The 21,048-nt window shown below is 35.4% G+C and overlaps 1 protein-coding gene across 3 annotated transcripts in view; it reads left to right on the top strand.

The window, feature by feature from the left end:
- Positions 1-21,048, top strand: part of CNTN1 (contactin 1) — a 404,810-nt gene that overhangs the window by 205,951 nt on the left and 177,811 nt on the right. For all 3 annotated transcript variants that reach the window (XM_006055954.4, XM_006055956.4, XM_006055955.4), the window contains exons 2-3: positions 15,558-15,694; positions 16,930-16,962. In XM_006055954.4, coding sequence (XP_006056016.1) covers positions 15,634-15,694; positions 16,930-16,962 — 94 coding nt within the window. In that variant the 5' untranslated portion in view covers positions 15,558-15,633. The remainder of the gene's footprint in view (positions 1-15,557; positions 15,695-16,929; positions 16,963-21,048) is intronic.

Raw genomic sequence — 21,048 nt, forward strand, 5'->3', positions numbered from 1 at the left:
TTGGACAGAAAGGAGGTCAAACCAGTTAGACTTAAAGAAAATCAGTCCTGAATATTCATTGGAAGGACTGATGCTGAAGCTGAAACTCCAATCCTTTGGCCACCTGATGCAAAGAACTGACTCACTGGAAAAGACCCTGGTGCTGGGAAAGATTGAAGGCAGGAGGAGAAGCAGATGACAGAGAATGAGACAGTTGTATGGCATCATCAGCTTGATGGAAATGTATTTGAGCAAGCTCTGGGAGTTGGTGATGAACAGAGAAGCCTAGTGTGCAGCATTCAATGGAGTCACAAAGAGTCGGACACAACTAAGCAACTGAACTGAACTGAACTGCTGTGGATAGGACTTTTGAAACTATGTTAAATAGAAATGGTAAAAGTGAAAATCTTTGTCTTCTTCCTGGTTTTAGAGGAAAATCTTTAGTTTTTACCATTGAGTATGATGGTAGTTGTGGATTTGTCATAAATGATATCTTGTTAAGATACACTATTATTCTGATTTTTCAAATCCCAAAGCCATGTCAGTTACAGAGAAGAATATGTTTTTATTTTGCTTCTTTCTAAAAACACAGGTACTTGAGTTGATGTTGTAGCATGTGGCCCCAGCATTAAATTTACTCCCTCGATTAATAAAAAAAAAAGATACGCTACCTCAGACATGACTTAGGGACTGAATGGCTTATCCTGTTTCCTCTGTGCCATCTTTGATGAAAGCTTTAATCACAAATGGATGTTGAGTTTTGTCAAGTGCTTTTCAAGTGTTATTGAGAGGAACATGTGAAATTTATCTTTTGTTTTGTTAATACAGTATATCATACTGTTTTGTGGATATTGAACCACCCTTATATCCCTGGAAATAATTCCACTTGATTATGTTGTATAATCCTTTTTATATTGGTGAATTTAATTTTTTAGAAAAGGCAAAATGATAGGATACTGAAAGAGAAACTCCCCAGATCAGTAGGTGCCCAATATGCTACTGGAGATCAGTGGACAAATAACTTCAGAAAGAATGAAGGGATGGAGCCAAAGCAAAAAGAATACCCAGCTGTGGATGTGACTGGTGATAGAAGCAAGGTCCAATGCTGTAAAGAGCAATATTGCATAGGAACCTGGAATGTCAGGTCCATGAATCAAGGCAAATTTGAAGTGGTCAAACAAGAGATGGCAAGAGTGAACATCGACATTCTAGGAAACAACAAACTAAAATGGACTGAAATGGGTGAATTTAACTGAGATGACCATTATATCTACTACTGTGGGCAGGAATCCCTCAGAAGAAATGGAGTGGCCATCATGGTCAACAAAAGAGTCCGAAATGCAGTACTTGGATGCAATCTCAAAAATGACAGAATGATCTCTGTTCATTTCCAAGGCAAGCCATTCAATATCACAGTAATCCAAGTCTATGCCCCAACCAGTAACGCTGAGGAAGCTGAAGTTGAATGGTTCTATGAAGACCTACAAGACCTTTTAGAACTAACACCCAAAAAAGATGTCCTTTTCATTATAGGGGACTGGAATGCAAAAGTAGAAAGTCAAGAAACACCTGGAGTAACAGGCAAATTTGGCCTTGGAATACAGAATGAAGCAGGGCAAAGGCTAATAGAGTTTTGCCAAGAAAATGCACTGGTCATAACAAACACCCTCTTCCAACAACACAAGAGAAGACTCTATACAGGGACATCACCAGATGGTCAACACCAAAATCAGATTGATTATATTCTTTGCAGCCAAAGATGGAGAAACTCTATACAGTCAGCAAAAACAAGACCAGGAGCTGACTGTGGCTCAGATCATGAACTCCTTATTGCCAAATTCAGACTTAAATTGAAGAAAGTAGGGAAAACCACTAGAGCATTTGGGTATGATCTAAATCAAATCCCTTATGATTATACAGTGGAAGTGAGAAATAGATTTAAGGGCCTAGGTCTGATAGAGTGCCTGATGAACTATGGAATGAGGTTCGTGACATTGTACAGGAGACAGGGATCAAGACCATCCCCATAGAAAAGAAATGCAAAAAAGCAAAATGGCTGTGTGGGGAGGCCTTACAAATAGCTGTGAAAAGAAGAGAAGCAAAAAGCAAAGGAGAAAAGGAAAGATATAAACATGTGAATGCAGAGTTCCAAAGAATAGCAAGAAGAGGTAAGAAAGCCTTCTTCAGCAATCAATGCAAAGAAATAGAGGAAAACAACAGAATGGGAAAGACTAGGGATCTCTTCAAGAAAATCAGAGATACCAAAGGAACATTTCATGCAAAGATGGGCTCAATAAAGGACAGAAATGGTATGGACCTAACAGAAGCAGAAAATATTAAGAAGAGATGGCAAGAACATACAGAAGAACTGTACAAAAAAGATCTTCACGACCAAGATAACCACGATGCTATGATCACTGACCTAGAGCCAGACATCCTGGAATGTGAAGTCAAGTGGGCCTTAGAAAGCATCACTATGAACAAAGCTAGTAGAGGTGATGGAATTCCAGTTGAACTATTCCAAATCCTGAAAGATGATGCTGTGAAAGTGCTGCATTCAATATGCCAGCAAATTTGGAAAACTCAGCAGTGGCCACAGGACTGGAAAAGGTCAGTTTTCATTCCAGTCCCAAAGAAAGGCAAAAATGCCAAAGAATGCTCAAACTACTGCATAATTGCACTCATCTCATACGCTAGTAAAGTAATGCTCAAAAATCTCCAAGCCAGGCTTCAGCAATATGTGAACCGTGAACTTCCTGATGTTCAAGCTGATTTTAGAAAAGGCAGAAGAACCAGAGATCAAATTGCCAACATCCACTGGATCATATAAAAAGCAAGAGAGCTCCAGAAAAACATCTATTTCTGCTTTATTAACTATGCCAAAGCCTTTGACTGTGTGGATCACAATAAACTGTGGAAAATTCTGAAAGAGATGGGAATACCAGACCGCCTGATCTGCCTCTTGAGAAATTTGTATGCAGGTCAGGAAGCAACAATTAGAACTGGACATGGAACAACAGACTGGTTCCAAATAGGAAAAGGAGTTGGTCAAGGCTGTATATTGTCACCCTGTTTATTTAACTTATATGCAGAGTACATCATGAAAAACGCTGGACTGGAAGAAACACAAGCTGGAGTTTGCCGGGAGAAATATCAATAACCTCAGATATGCAGATGACACCACCCTTATGGCAGAAAGTGAAGAGGAACTCAAAAGCCTCTTGAAGAAAGTGAAAGTGGAGAGTGAAAAAGTTGGCTTAAAGCTCAACATTCAGAAAACAAAGATCATGGCATCCGGTCCCATCACTTCATGGGAAATAGATGGGGAAACAGTGGAAACAGTTTCAGACTTTATTTTTCTGGGTTCCCAAATCACTACAGATGGTGACTGCAGCCATGAAATTAAAAGGTGCTTACTCCTTGGAAGGAAAGTTATGACCAACCTAGATAGCATATTCAAAAGCAGAGACAATATCATGTATGAAATGAGTTGCCAGTCCAGGTTCGATGCAGGATACTGGATGCTTGGGGCTGGTGCACTGGGACGACCCAGAGGGATGGAATGGGGAGGGAGGAGGGAGGAGGGTTCAGGATGGGGAACACATGTATACCTGTGGCGGATTCATTTTGATATTTGGCAAAACTAATACAGTTATGTAAAGTTTAAAAATAAAATAAAATTTAAAAAAAAATGAAAAAAAAAAAAAGCAGAAACATTACTTTGCTAACAAAGGTTCGTCTAGTCAAGGCTATGGTTTTTCCAGTGGTCATGTGTGGATGTGAGAGTTGGACTGTGAAGAAGGCTGAGCGCCGAAGAATTGATGCTTTTGAACTGTGGTGTTGGAGAGACTCTTGAGAGTCCCTTGGACTGCAAGGAGATCCAACCAGTCCATTCTGAAGGAGATCAGCCCTGGGATTTCTTTGGAAGGAATGATGCTAAAGCTGAAACTCCAGTACTTTGGCCACCTCATGCGAAGAGTTGACTTATTGGAAAAGACTCTGATGCTGGGAGGGATTGGGAGCAGGAGGAGAAGGGGACGACAGAGGATGAGATGGCTGGATGGCATCACTGACTCAATGGAGGTGAGTCTCAGTGAACTCCGGGAGTTGGTGATGGACAGGGAGGCCTGGCGTGCTGCGATTCATGGGGTCGCAAAGAGTCGGACACGACTGATCTGATCTGATCTGATCTATTGAGGATTTATTGTGTCCATAAGCATCAGAAATATTGGCCTATAATTTTCTTTTTATAGTTCCTTTGTCTGGTTTATGTATCAGAAACAATGTGCGTCATAGACTGAGTTTGGGAGTGTTCCCTCCTCTTCTATTTTTTGGAATAGTTTAAGAAGAATAGATATAAAGTATTCATTGTAGAATTCCTCTATGAAGGGTTTTAATCTTGGACTTTTGTTCACTGGAAGTTTTTGGTTACTGATTCAACTTCATTATTATGATTGATCTGTTTAGATTATCTATTTCTTCCATATTCAGTCTTGGAAGATTATATGTTTAGGAATTTATCCATTTTTGTAGGTTGTTTATTTTTGGCTGCAATATTCCTTATTACTTTTTGTATCTCTGTGATAACAGTTGTAATATTTCACCTCTCATTTCTCATTCTGTTTATATGAGTCCTCTCTCTTTTTTCATAATAAGCCTAGCTAAAGGTTTATCAATTTTGTTATCTTTCCAAAACTAGCTCTTACTTTCATTGATCTTTTCTACACTTTGTATAAATTTTCTTTCTTTCTTTTCTAATAGCTATTATTTTCTTCCTTCTGCCAACTTTGGATTTTGTTTGTTCTTTTTCTAATTCTTTAGATGATAGATTAGGCTGTTTATTTTGAGTTTTTTCTTGTTTCTTGAGATAGGTCTATATTGCTACAAACTTTCCTCTTAGAACTGATTTTGCTGTATCCCATTCATTTTGGAAAGTTGTGCTTTTGTTTTATTTGACTTGAGGTATATTCTGATTTCTTATTTCATTTCTTTACTGAACCATTGGATTTTTAGTAACATGTTTAGTCTTCACATGCTTGTATTTTTCCCAGTTTTCCTCCTGTAATTGATTTCTAGTTTCGTACCTTTCTGATTGGAAAAGATGCTTGATAAAATTTCTAACTTCCTAAATTTCTTAAGATATGTTTCAGGGCCTAGAATGTGATCTATCCTGGAAAGCATTTCATTGCTGGTTTTAGATGGAATGTTCTATGTCTACTAATTAATATCTATTAATTCAACTTGTCTGATGGATATTTTAAAGTAATTTTCCTGATTGTTTTTATGTCTGGATATGTTCTTTTATATGTGAGGTACCCTACTATTTTTGTATTATTGTCAGATTTTCCTTTTATCTATTGTTAGTAGATTCATATCTTTAAGTACTCCTCTATTAGGTGCATACATGTAAAAAAAAATGTTATATCTTGTTCTTATTAGGATCCCTCTATCACTACATAATGCCCTTCTTGATCTTTTGCATTTTGTTTCTTTAAAGTCTACTTTGTCTGACATGAGTACTGCTATCCCAACCTTTTTTTTATTTATATTTTTATAGAATATCATTTTTCTATCTCCTCATTTTCAGTCTGTGTCATTAGCTCTGAAATGAGTCTTCTGCAGATAACTTTTTTTTTTTCCTTGACAGAGATATCAGTGGTTTATTTGACAGGGAGATCTTACAAGTCTAATACGGAGAGTCTTGGAGTGGCAACCCCATATTGTTGGGGATAGTAGATAGCAGGCAGGATATAGTCTTTTTGTTTGTTTGTTTGTTTTAATCTGATCAGTCACCTCTGCCTTTGAGTGGAGTATTTAGTCCACTGAACATTTAATGCAATTATCACTGAGCATGTACTTTTCTTATTTGGTTTCAGTTGTCTTTGTAGTTATTCTCTGTCCTTTCTCTCTTTTTTTTTGCTCCTCTTCCCCTATGGTTTGATGATTATCTTTAGTGCTATGCTCTTATTCCTTTCTCTCTAGTTTTTGATAATCTATTGTGTGTTTTTCATTTACAGTTACCATGGATTTCTATTTGTTTTATTGATAGTCATTTAACTTCAAACACATTCTAAAACAGGTACCATTTTTACTCTCCTCATCCATGCTTTGTGTTTTTGGTATTTTGTATCATCATGTCTATCCCTTACATGTTTATTGTAGCTATATAGATTTTACATTTATTGTCTTTTAATCTTCATACTTGCTTATTTAAATTGTTGATCCACAAACTTTATTATATATTTACCTTTACTAGTAGAATTTTACCTTTCCTATAAATTCTTATTGAAGCCTATTCTTTTCCCATTAAAACTGCCATTTAACATTCCATTTAGGGTCAGTTTGGTATTGCTGAACTCTTAGTTTTTGCTTGTTTGAGATATTATATTTTTCACCTTTAATTCTGAATGATAATTTTACTGATTATAGCATCCTAGGTTTTAGGTTTTTCATTTCAGCACTTTAAATTATAATGTCATTTCCTTCTGGCTTGCAAAATTTCTGCAGAAAAAATCAACTGAAGCATTATAAGAATTTACTTATAAGTGACTTTTTGTTTTTCTCTTGCTACCTTTACAATTTTCTCTTTATCTTTAACATTTGTCATTTTAACTATGACCTGTCTTCATACGAGTCTCTTTGAGTTCCTCTTGTTTGGGACTGTTAGTGATTCCTGTACCTACAAATCTGTTTCCTTCTTCAACCTCAGGAAGTTTTTAGCCATAACTTTATCAAATACATTTTCTACCCCTTTCTCTCTTCTCCTCCTGGATCCATATAATGCAGAAGTTAGTACACCTTATGTTGTCCACAAGGTCCTCTAAGCTATCCTCATTTCTTAAAATTTGTTTTTATTCTGCTCTTATTTGGTGATTCCTATTATTCTGTCTTTCAGATAATTTATGCATTCTTCTACATCACTGATTCTGCTTAGTTCCTTCTAGTGTAATTTTTAGTTCAGTTATTGCATTTTTCTGAAGTAATTGATCAGAAGAAAGAGTGGCTAGGGCCAGATCCAGGTTTGAACCAAGGCTTCTCTCGTGCTCAATGGCAGTCATCCCCCTATCAAAGGCAGAGTTGGTGCCCAAGGTGCTGGAGCAGAAGCCCTGAAGTTTGTATCTGAGCTGGTTTCATTCTAATTGTGTGAAGTCTACTGGCAATGGCAGCTTTCATCCTAACGGAGAGCAACACCAGTGCCAGAAAGGCTGGAGCCAGTGCCAGGTATGGGTCAGGGTACATGCTGGGGCAATCACAGAAAACTGGTCAGAGTCCTAGGCAATTTTCAATTTACAGCTTCTGCACTGTTACTGGGAGTAAGCAAGCATCTGCATGCATGCTTCTTGAGAAAAGTCTTTCTCATAGCTCTCTGGTAAGTTTCACTGGTTTTCAAACCAGCTAAGGGAACTCATCTTACCAAGATCTGAATCCAGGACTGAGATGTCTTATATGTGATTCAATTCCTGGGGAAGATCCTTGAGCCTGGGATATCCCCATTCCTCTTTTGTGTCTCCTGCTAAGGGCTTGGATCCTGACCCATTCACTTCTTCTCCCTTCCTACCTGATTTCATGTGGATCTTTCTTTAAAGGTTTGGTTGTAGGAGAGGTTTTCTTGCTGGTCTCCAGGTTGTTTTCAGCAGGAGTTGATCCATATGTAGATGTAGTTTGATGTGATCATAGTGGGAGGTCAGCCTAGCATCCCCCCACTCTGTCATCTTGATCTCCCTCATAAACTGATTCTTATTTATACACTGATGAGAAAGAGGTTGAGTGGAATCCCCCACATATACGTTTGAGTATTAAATCTTTTTCGACAGAGCAACACTTCCCTTGTTCATTGTTCATCCAAAATCAATAATTTGGGAATTGCAAATAATCAAGAAATCTTATCACCTCATTTGCTTATTACTCTTCCTCTTTTCCATTACCATCTCAGTTTTGTAATTTCAAACAAAATAATTATGTACTATTGGCATCATGTCAGTTTCATTGGGGAGACAATTTCAACTCAACAAAAACTTTCTCTACTTTCTTGAATTTCAAGCAATATCTAGCTATACACACACATACTCCTGAAATGGGACAAAATTCTGTAGGACTTTATTTATCATATAAAAGTGAGAGTTTCTTGAAATTACCCGAACAAAAAGCATATCAATTAGGACATGACTGAACGACTAATACTTTCACACGTCTTTCATATCAATTAGTCCTACATGACATAATGTGCCGACAAAAACTTATATGTTATAAATATCCTGAATAGGATTGCATTATTTTTTAAATCCTTCTTCAGGCATTATATCATTTTGGAAATAAAAAAGTAATTAATTGATCATAAATTCAATTACCTAAAAATATGAACAATCAGTTGTTTTGTAAAATGCAGAGTGTGCTGTCAACACTCAGTAAATACCCATATCTTCAAAAAGCCTTCAGGGTTTTTTTTTTCTGTCAGCAGCCTCCAAGTCATTAATTTCACAGTCCAATAATTTTATATTTATTAAAATACTTGAAACATATTATTTTGCTCCTCTTTTTACCTATACTTCACACACAATCAAGTATCAGGGTATTTCAGCAGCTAATGTAGTTGCTGAAAACAATCACATCCTACCTGTTAGTTGAACAGTGTCTGACTCTATTCTGGAAGAGAAGGATACTGTTTATAATCATTTTCAAAAAAGGTGTTTTTCTTGGGTATGTACTTTATTACTTGGCTTAGAACAGTATGTTCTTCAGAAATTTTTACTGAATATACTTAATCACAGCTGTAAGCTGCTAAAACACTATTAATAACTTTGCAGAAAAACTATTAAACTAAGACAATAATAATTTGATAATAGAGTTTTAAGCTGAGACAATAATAATTTGATAATAGAGTTAAAAAGTAAGTATGAGGCTGAAGAAGACCTCCTAAAGTATGTAATTATGTAGCTACAGGAAGTTATGTCTATGTTTAAGTTGTTTTTAATAATCTGAAAATTATACTGGACCAGTATAATATTGATGTGAAAGTGCTTAATATATAATGTATATAGTATCCCCTTTCTGAGGGATAAGACTTTTAAAATATATAATATCCCTTTTCTAAAACATTCACATATTTTAAATTCAAATCTAATTTGAGTCTTCCCTGGTGGCCCAGTGGTTAAGACTCCACACTTCCACTGCAGCAGGCGTGGATTCCACCCCTGGTCAGGGAACTATGATATCCCACATCCCACACAGCCAAAAAACAAAACAACAAAAAAAATACTGACTTTATTTCTTCAGATTTTTAGTTAATTTCACTTCAGTGAAATAAGACTTCAGTCTATTCTATTTGACTTCTATTATGTACACATATCACAGGATTAAGTGACTGAACAATGTAACCATGTCAAAGGCTTTTACTTACACACATAGATGTGTATCTATATGCGTGCATAATTTGTGTGTGTGTACCCAGTCATGTATGACTGTTTGTGACCCCACGGACTGTAGCCTACCAGGGTTCTCTGTCCATGGAATTTTCCAGGCAAGAATACTGGGGTGGGTTGCCATTTCCTTCTCCAGGGAATCTTTCTGACCCAGGGATTGAACCCACGTCTTTTGAGTCTGCAGCATTGGTAGGTAGATTGTTTACCGCTGTGCCACCTGGGAAGCCCTATGCATAATTTAGTCCTCACAATAATCTTCTGAAGAATGAACCTGAGTTTGCATTCTACAGACTGGGTAACTGACACCTCAGGAAGATTAAGTGACGGGTGCAGCAGAGGCAGATTTTCAGATTGAGTCTGAGGACAAAATATTCCCTGATTTTAAAATGTAGAGTAAGAAATGTTGATGTCTTTTCACCTAGGATAATCTGAGTTCAGCACAAACAAGTTTCCTCTATTTTCTGGAAACTGAAATTCATGGCAAATGTTCCTTAGAACCAGAGCAGAGTGGTCAGTATCATAAGTAAAATTTTAGGTTAAATATTTTTAACATGACCTTTTATGAGCTGTGTTGAGGATCAATCAGAATAGATTCCTGAAATCCTGCCAAATCTTTTTTCTTTCTAAAAGAGATGCCACCACTTGCTAATACATATTAATGTTTTATCCATATTTCTAAATTTTGTTCTCTTTCAATGTAAATGCTTGTATAAGCATCAGTTCAATGAAATATTAGATTTATTGGTATTGTTGGAGGAAACTCTGATTATGTACCAATACTAAATACTTTGTGAATAACTGTTAGTGGCCAAATGTTTGCTAATGTATAGTTGAAGATTTTTAAAATAATTTATATGAAATACCTCATAACAGAACAAAATAAGACAAGAACTAGATGATGTCTGTCTAGCAGAAAAATGCATACATAGATATGGACCAGATTTCTCAAAGGAGAACCATGGCATCATCTAAAGTAAAGAGAGAGGGGAAAAGACAGAAGAGAGCATGAAGGAAGGAGGCAGAGGCTGTCACCTTGTGCTGCCTTATTATATTTTTGTTGTTGTAGTTGTTTAAATATATAAGTAAGTGTCTTAGTAAAGGATGTTGAATTGTTTGGAGAATACTATAGCACCAATACATGTTAGGGAAACACCAGTCCCTAGACACCTATAGAGCTGTGGTTAAGTTGTGATATGAGCCATCTGCAGTACCTGGTGAAAAGCCCTAGGGGAGAGTAGGAGAAACCAGGGAGCTGTTTCCTAGCACAGCATGGCATGTGGACAGGAATGCATCCCCTGGTTCTGGTCATTCTGTTCTTTTGGATATTGAGAAGAAAAGGTCTGCTTCTTTTATTGGCACATCTTTGAGTTGTTTTCTTCTTATGCCACTTCACTTGCTACAACACTTTCAGGAATGTGGGGGCTGGGAGCTGGCTGTGGATTACTGAGTGGTAGGTCCTTAAGGGAGAATTAAGAAGAGCTGTTTCTTCTGTACTAGCATGTGTGGGCTCAGCCTTGCCTCCCTCTCCTCTGCTGCACTCTGAGAGGATGGGATCAGGAGTCACAAGTGATGGGATAACTGGTGACACAACAGAACAAATCAGCAGCAGAAAATGATGTGAGAGATGCTTTTATACTGAAACAGAAAGAAACCCATTAAATAAAATAAAATACATGCTGCCAGGATAATCACTCACTGTCCTATTGAAACAGGCAATATTTGGAGTGAAGGAAAAGATAGTTTGCCTCAGGATAATGAAAAATGTCTCCTTCTGATGAGAATGAAAATATTGAAATTGGAAGACAGTCTTTCAAAAACACTCAATAAAATACACATTAAAAATGCTTTAAAATATTGCTGCTTAGACTGTCCTCTTCTAAGGTGTATATATAAGCAGCAATAATCCATAACTGAGACCAGAGCCCCAGTAAGAAATACTTTTTATTACCTATTAAGTATTTCATGCTTACTTGAAGGAACTAAAGTTAAATTTTAGTTTGTTTCTGGCAAGTGTTTTGAAATACAGTTATGGAATGGTCCATTCATTTCTTCAATAAATATATATCAAATGACTTCTCAGTGCCAGGCATTAGAGACACAACAATAAACAAGTAACATGTCATTGTCTCTTGTAGCCTGATGGGCCCTAACGCCTAGCAGAATAATAGTTAATATTTATTTACTACTTTCACAGTAAGCATTTCACATGTATAATCTTATATGACACTTGCAAGAGTTCTATGAAATGCACATTTTTTTTTTCATATTTTGTACATGAGTCAGAACTTGAGTAATTTTCCCAAAGTTGCAAGCTAAAGATTGGTTGAGCCAAGTTTCAGACAAGATCTGGCTGACTTTCCTGGATTTCCTTTGACTGTGCCTTACCTCAGGTTCCCATATACTGTGGGTGTTGTCTAAGAAGGAAATATAAGATAATATTCTTGACCTAGAAAATTCTTCTGTATCTTATTTTTAGTTTTTTGAAATTGCTCACTCATAGTTACTCTTCCTTTAGACCTGCCCTCATTCTTTCCCAGATTCTTTATATAGTTAATAAGCTAAACAGACCAAGATCTCACTCACATAATTTGTCAAAATTAATAATCTGAAGGATACTCTTCAGAGTAATTGTTCTTTAATTTTACCTGATTCTTTTTCTCTCTGGTCAGTACTACTTCCTCTATAGTCTATAAAAAAAAAAGCAGCAGCATCCCTTGCTCTTAAGATAAATATTATTGGTATGTAAAGTTATTATTTAGAAGTATTTATTATCAATTTAGGTTTATTAATTGATAAATTTGAACTATTTAAAATCCAATAATCACTGACACATTAAACTGCACATGCTTTGTAATTTGCAAAATGTTTGCAAATATATTATCTAAGTTGACCTTTACAAAAAGAACTGTTTGATCGACACAACAGTTTTGGCATAGTTTATGTTTGCCTTTCTCCCCTCCTCCTCATTAAAGGAACTCATCTTAATTAGTGTGTATAACTCAATGAAAAGAATTACAAACCAATGGGCCAAGAAAATGCTGAAATGTACATTTTTGGAGACAAACTTTAAGAGATATAAATAATGTGTATAGGTTTCAAAATTTTTAATTTAGATTTATATTTGAATATTAATGATAACAAAATAAAAAGCTGAATTCTTCTATAGATCATTTAATAGATTCCCCTGCCTCCTGAAGGAATTTATCTTTATTCTTCACCTTTGTTTACTGTTTCTTTTCCTTTCTAATCAGTTCTGTTTAGTAAAAGAAATAAAATTTAAAAGTCTAGACTTAATACAATCTATACATTTGTGTAGTTCTCTTTTTCTTACCAATGTCCAAGAGAAATAAATTGGTCATAATCAATCTTGGCATTTAAAAATTATCTGTTGAATATTTTTCCTTTTGCAAAGATATCTAAAAATTTTCCTGTTGCTCCACTGACCCATATTTACTGTTTGATCTAAAAATTCAACTCTTTTTTTTTTCAATAAATAAATGATTTTTCACTGAAAAATAACCTATACACCAAAAGGGAAAAATATTTTTCCTGATCCATGTAGTAACACTAAATATTTTTACCAGTCTTGGAAAATGCTGGAATTCTGGCAAATTAAAGGGGGAAAAATATGGTCTTAAAGTCCATCACATTAAAAAAAATAAGTAGTACTCTACATGTCATTATGATGCAAGAAATCAGTACCATTTTATTTTGGCTGCTTTAGATAGCATTTAAATATATTTATATATTGATAATAATAACATTAGGTATTTTCAGAATTGCTTTCATGCTCTAATTTATATTTTACATTCAATTCTATGTCATGAGATTCTTATATCCTATTTCTACATATTCTTTGAAAATATGATTTCATGTGTTTTCAAATTGAAGAGCCTATTGTGTCTCAATTGAAGAAGTCAAGTCTCTTTGTAATGCCCTGGAATATTTGAAAATGTGTTATAGTGCCACCACCAGGTCCATCTGAGACATATTTTGCAGTGTTTTTAATAAATGATTAACATGCCAGAATTGAAAGAGACACGTGTACCCCAATGTTCATCGCAGCACTGTTTATAATAGCCAGGACATGGAAGCAACCTAGAGGTCCATCAGCAGATGAATGGATAAGAAAGCTGTGGTACATATACACAATGGAGTATTACTCAGCCATTAAAAAGAATACATTTGAATCAGTTCTAATGAGGTGGATGAAACTGGAGCCTATTATACAGAGTGAAGTAAGCCAGAAAGAAAAACACCAATACAGTATACTAACGCATATATATGGAATTTAGAAAGATGGTAATGATAACCCTGTATGTGAGACAGCAAAAGAGACACAGATGTATAGAACAGTCTTTTGGATTCTGTGGGAGAGGAAGAAGGTCGGATGATTTGGGAGAATGGCATTGAAACATGTATAATATCATATATGAAATGAATTGCCAGTCCAGGTTCGATGCAGGATACAGGATGCTTGGGGCTGGTGCACTGGGACGACCCAGAGGGATGGTACAGGGAGGGAGGTGGGAGGGGGGTTCAGGATGGGCAACACGTGTACACCCGCGGTGGATTCATGTTGATGTATGGCAAAACCAATACAATATTATAAAGTAATTAGCCTCCAATTAAAATAAATAAATTTATATTAAAAAAAAACATGCTTTCAAGTTTAATAATATGTAGATCCAAACAAGTCTGTCATTGCACTGACCTATGTACACATAAGCATTACTGTCGATCTGTGAACTTTTTAAGGGCAAGCAGACTATGCTTTCTTTTTGATTCTTTTATCTGCATGCTTGGTCACAGATGGAGCTACAAAGATGATGATGAGGCTTAAGTCAAAGAGCCCCTCACTAAAATGAAGCTATTTCAATGCCTTGAAACCAAAATAATCATGTGGTCAGAAGTTTTTACAGAATTTTATAAAAGCAAGATATTTTACTTAGACTGATGCATAATTTTGTAGCATAGTTTATTTATTTATTAGTATTTTTTTAAATTTGGCTGTGTTGCATCTTAGTTGCTACATGTGGGATCTTCCATGTGTAGTGCAGGATCTTTCATTGCAACTCATGGACTCTCTAGTTGTGGTGAGTGGACTCAGTAGTTATGACACATGGGCTTATTTTCTCCATGGCATGTGTGATCTTAGTTCCCTGACCAGGGATTGAACCTGTGTCCCCTGAATTGCAAGGTGGATTCTTAGACTTCCCTGACCACCAGGGAAGTCTCTGTAGCTTAGTTTATATTAGTAATTTTGTCTTATCTTTAAAGATAGCTCTCCAAATTTTAAAGATTTTGACATACAAAACCTAGCTTCTCTCTTATAAGGAACAATTATTTACATTTTCTTGAATGAATAAAGGAAAAAAGTGAAAGCAGGGAAAGGGAATAAACAAGTTATTAATCAATATACTTTAACATTTAAAAATTTAGCTTTTCTGGCAAAAATTTTCCATAAATTACCAACAGGCAATACTAACATATAACTCTTGTACAATGTCTATGAATTTATAAAATTCTTATACAGATATGGTTGTAGTGATGATTTAGTTTCTAAGTCATGTCTAACTCTTGAGACCCTGTGGACTGTAGCCTGCCAGGCTCCTCTGTCCATGGGATTTTCCAGGCAAGAATCCTGGAATGGGTTGTCACTTCCTTTGCCCTGGGATCTTCCCTACCTAGGGTTTGAATCCGGGTTTCCTGCATTACAGAGGGATTCTTTTACTGCTGAGCTACTAGGGAAATTCTTATACAAATATATGTTTTACTAAATCTTTCTACCAGCGCTTCAGGTCAATTTAATCTTCAGGTAAAATAGTTGACATTGAAATGTTCACAACTCTGCTATTTGTAAAAAGATGTTACTATACTCAATTATTAAAAACTTAAACAAATGTCAATTCAGTTACTTGCTCATGTTTCTTACAATGTCAGTACTGGGAAGAAGCTGAAGCCCTGATACCGAATCTACTCTTTTCATTACAATATGATGTTTACAAATGTATTTAAATAAATTAAAACTTATTCTACAAACAAGAAATATAAAATAAAATAGAATTGATAATATTGTTGACTCCAAATGGTGATATTTTCCATTCCCTTTCTTTCCTTTTTCTTATCTTTCCTCTTCCTTCTCTTCTCTTTATGCAGGTGTTTAATATTATCCAACTGCCATAAAGTTAAAGATTTTTTTTGAAATTTGAACCTAAATTCTACTGAACACAAGATGAAAATGTGGTTGCTGTTCAGTCTCCTTGTAATAATATCTTTTAAAACTTGTCTATCAGGTAAGAAATATCCTGTCTATAACATATAACTTCCATAATTTATGTCAATGTAATTAATATTCTTTTCACTATATTGAACCTGGTGTATAACGTTCAGAATTAATATTTTCCTTTGCCATCTGGGTCAGGCAAGTAAATGCATATATATTAAGGCTGACACTTTTGTTCTTTTTTCTTTTTAGTTTCAATTAAAATTTCATAAGAGAAGTTAATCAATCTTATATAGTGATGTGCTGGTAAATGGTTAAAATCTGAATATGTGGGAGGGGAAAAATACCCCTGCTGCTGCATTTGTCAATCCTACAGAGTACATCGCCCTACTGTTGTCATTTTCAACCTGAAACCCTGTACGGTGGTGGGAGAAACGTTATGCAATAGCTCACCATTATATAGTATGTTCACTATAGCGGTAAAATCGACTTAGCCTCATCAGTATACATAAAAGTAAAACACAGTAAAATATTAGAAAATAATGGGTTTTAAGCTTTTGATACATTTGTCTATTTTTTATAAGTTAATATAATTTAATGTTTATTATTGGCTGGTCAATCTTTTGAAAACAGTTCAAAAATAATCTACAGTGTATTCAAGGACTTAAGAATAACAATGCAGTTTTAAGTATACCGTAGTTTTAGGATAAACAAACACTATATTTCTATTTTTCAAAGATAAGTGTGAAAGATTAAAAAATATTTCTAAAGGTACATTGTATTTTTATCTGAAGCAGTGTTTTCTAACAATATTTTATAATACCTCTGTCTCAATTACCTAAATTCAGCACTTGTTGAGTTGCTGTTAAGTTCAAGATATAGATGGATCTTATATTTTCATTTACGAACCTCCCTTGATTGCTTTAATAATGAACTTGATGGGCACACACATATAGAACTATTTGCATATATGCATATATATTATGTAATATAATAAAGAAAATTTGTGGTAAGGTTATTACTGCTGTCTACATTTATGAATAAAATAAAGCAAAGATATTCTTATTAGTACTGAAAATTCATGCCAATTCTTTAAAATTTTTGGTGCTGTAATTATAAAAATGCAAAGATAAGAAATAAATATTTCCAAAGACATGGTCATACTTCAGCCTTAATAGTGAAGAGCTGATAATCTAATTTCATTAACTAATATCTCATTTATTTGAGTAACATTTGAAATCAAAACAAAGAGCAGCTTTGGGATTAATATTTTTCTGGTTTTTGTCTTTTTTTTTTTCTTTTTAGAGTTTACATGGCACAGAAGGTATGGTCATGGAGGTAAGTTGATGAAAGGGTAACTTTTTAAATAGATTTCTTCAAATAAACCATATTTCATCCCTACATTAAGCTATTAAGTTTTTAAACTTATAGCAAGTGGTTACAATTAGAGCACTTGGGAATTTTGTAGATGTTTTTTCTGAGGTCTTCATGTAATTTATTTGATTACCAAAATAAATGAATAGATACATGACAAGCATATATCCAAGTGGAGGATTGTAGCAGATAGAATATATTCAATGCAACCTGTATTTTCCCTTCATGTTTTATAATAATCCTATAGTACTTAATTTTGCAGCAATATTTTTAATATTGTAAAATTCTAGCTTGTTTTGAAAGCCTTCTGCTTTGCTGCAAGAAGAAGAATTAAAGTTAATCAGCTTGGAACCTTAAGATTCAGTTTAATTAGAAATCCAGATAATGGAAAATTTATTGTTTATCCTTCATTAAATATAATTAGCTATCCTGATAGTTTAGATTATATTTCAACCACTGAATAGTAATTGCTAGAAATATAGACTGGAAAAAATTAGAGTAAGATCAGTCTGGACTTACATATTCAACCTGGTATTCACTATGTGATCTTGTGCAAATTATTCAATTTCTATGAGACTTATGTTTCCTACATGTAAAAATCACAGGATTCTTGTGAACACTAAAAACACAATGTAATGATAACTTACAGCACTGCTGCTCCTAAGTCGCTTCAGTCGTGTCCGACTCTGTGACCCCATAGACGGCAACCCACCAGGCTCCCCCTTCCCTGGGATTCTCCAGGCAAGAACACGGGAGTGGGTTGCCATTTCCTTCTCCAGTGCATGAAAGTGAAAAGTGAAAGTGAAGTCACTCAGTCGTGTCCGACTCTTCGCGACCCCATGGACTGCAGCCCACCAGGCTCCTCCGTCCATGGGATTTTCCAGGCAAGAGTACTGGAGTGGGGTGCCATTGCCTTTTCCAACTTACAGCACAGTGACCTACATAGTAAACAGATAAACATGGTAACACTGGTAATCATTGAAAGCCACAGCACAGTGGTAGGAGAACGAGTAATTAAAAGAATCACTGAGTAACCAGTGCCATTGCTTCCATGCCAAAGCAAGAGTTTCATGCCAGAGTGAGTCAGAATCTCCATCGATAGGGGATTTATAAAAAGGAAAGTCTCAGCAAGAAGCATATCAAAGCTATTTCTGTTTCTTCCTTGTGACTTAGCCTGTATAGTGTGAGTATAGGCTATATAAAGATCAGTGACATATGCTCCTTGATTTCAAGAACCTTACATATAATAAGGAATAATAAAAGTAAGTGGGTAACAAATTCATAAGAAAAATATGATAGGCTCTTTAAAATAATTGAGGAATTAATAAATATTTAATGATGGAGCTAGTAGGCAAGGGAAACTGGAAGTATTTCAATTATTAGAAATGGAAATAATTCTTAGAGGAAGTAGAACAAATAAAGCACAGAAGTGGGTAAATATGGACTGTGTTAGGTCACTAATTCAAAGAACACTTGTTCTGAAGGATGTTAGTAGGACTTCATTGTCAAAAAATTTGAGAAAGGCTAGTTCATTAAACTTCAACAGTTTATTATTATGTGTGTTGTTTTTGTTCAGTCCCTCAGTTGTGTCTGATTCTTTGCAACCCCATGGACTGCAGTAATGGACTTATTAGTTTCCTAGGACTGCTATAGCTATAATAAAGCCACCAACTGGGTGGCTTAGAACAACAGAAATTTATTGTCTCACATTCTGAGACGAGATGTCCCAAAGAAAGGAGATATCAGAGTCAGGTTTCTGCTGAAACCTGTATGGGAAAGCTCTTTCCTTTCATCTCTCAGCTTCTTGTACCCCAAACACTGGGCTTCCTTTGTGGCTCAGATGGTAAAGAATTTGCCTACAATGCATGAGACCCAGATCAAGTAGACCCCTTGGAGAAGGGAATGGAAACCCACTCCAGTATACTTGTCTGGAGAACTCCATGGACAGAGAAGCCTGGCAGGCTACAGTCCATGGGGTCACAAACAGTCAGACACAACTGAGCGACTAACACACACACACACACACACATACATCCCAAACATTCCTTGGCTTATGGCAGCAAACACAGGCAAACACAGGTAGGTGTGAACAGATGCCCAGATTGTTATGCAAAACACAGTATCTAGAGTCTGAGGTTGCACCATAGGTCAAGGAAGTAGTTGTCATTAATAAATATGAAAGGCTCTTCTTAGGCAAATAAAATCATGCAAGGAAAACTTAGTCAACAATTCTGATAACCTGATCTTAATTTTCCTTCTAATAATTGGATTCCTGTACATTCTCAAGACCAACTTGTTATATTTTAGTTATGATATATTGCTGCACTGTTACCTATTACCCATGAGACTAAAGAAATGACGAACCAGAGTATTCAAAGCTTAGGCCCTAAATGTCCTTATTCTCTGGAGAAGGCGATGGCACCCCACTCCAGTACTCTTGCCTGGAAAATCCCATGGACGGAGGAGCCTGGTAGGCTGCAGTCCATGGGGTTGCGAAGAGTCGGACAGGACTGAGCGACTTCACTTTCACTTTTCACTTTCACGCATTGGAGAAGGAAATGGCAACCCACTCCAGTGTTCTTGCCTGGACAATCCCATGGACGGCGGAGCCTGGTGGGCTGTTATCTATGGGGTCGCGTAGAGTCGGACACGACTGAAGCGACTTAGCAGCAGCAGCAGCAGTCCTTATTCTCTTATCAGTGAGGAATGTTTGAAAATGGAGATAATAATAATGCTTTGAGCCAATTTAAATATTGTCTCATTTAGAGAGTTTACTGTATTTTAAGAGGGCTTACAACACTCCCCAGGCCATATCCACTGAATATTGTAAACACTGTAAAAATTCAAATATTAGACTCTGCTAAAATTTTGTTCTCATTGCTTTCTTCCTGAAACTCTCATTAAAACATGCTTATGTAAAATTATGTTTGAAAACTAACAGATTAAGATGACATATTACAGAATGAGAAATAGGATTTCTTTCACTGAATATAAAATGAATAAAAATAGCTCTCAAGCACAAATTGTAATTATACTTTCAATTTCCAGAGATAAAATAAGATAGCAAGGTTACAGTGGATCATCTCTACATACCAAGAGGTGAAGTATTTCATTTAAGATCATACACTAACTGACTACATTAACTGTGAGACTGAGAATGCTACTGAAAAAAGCAGCAGTTTTTGCCTTTCTGTTAATCTTCTTGATCAAATTTAAGAAATGAACTTGCTTCTGCAATAGATGAACACTATATGGTAGAAAATAAATTTTTATTGAGTAAATCAAAGAATGATTTGAAGTAATTTTTTCAAGTAGCTTGAGAAGTTATCTATATAACTGTGTGCTCCTTTTTAAAAGACTATATCTGGCACAAAAAAAGAGCATATGTTTTAAAAACAACTTTATTTTAACATATTTTCCATTTGTTTCTGTACCCTTTAACCTCATAATACTTCCAAAGCATGATAATTTATCATCTAATTATTTCCATTGCCCTAGAAATAAAGCAAAGGATAACTTAATTTTTGTTAACAGAGATTATAATGCTTGTATTAATGGATCCTTTGCTGAACCTTGTGTTGTATTACCCCTGAAAGTTCTTTTTCCTTGATCTGAGTGCCCTAGCTCAACTAACAGAGCAATGAGCTTGGATAGTCTTCAAGCGGGTTACGAAGCTTACATTCAGAAGTTAACCCTGAGCATACCAAAGCAATTCGAAGCCAGTTATGAGTAATTTATCTCCCAAGAGCCCAAGTATGTCCTCAAAATAAAATGCATATTGTAATTGGTAAACCACCCAATGAAATACATTATTTTATTCAGGCTTGAAAATATTAGAAAAGCAAGAAATATTTATAAAATGTATAAATATATGCTAACATTTTATAAATAACATTTATAAAATAATACTAACTAGAAACACAAATGTGATATCAAGTGTGTCATAGTCTCCTTTTGTTCTTAAAATGGGCAAAAGGAAATATCTTAAATATAATATTTTGTCAAAATGGAAAAATTCAGTGTTTTATTGGAAATTAGTTTCATATTTTA

This window comes from Bubalus bubalis, chromosome 4, assembly GCF_019923935.1.
Source record: "Bubalus bubalis isolate 160015118507 breed Murrah chromosome 4, NDDB_SH_1, whole genome shotgun sequence".
Taxonomy (NCBI): Eukaryota; Metazoa; Chordata; class Mammalia; order Artiodactyla; family Bovidae; genus Bubalus; species Bubalus bubalis.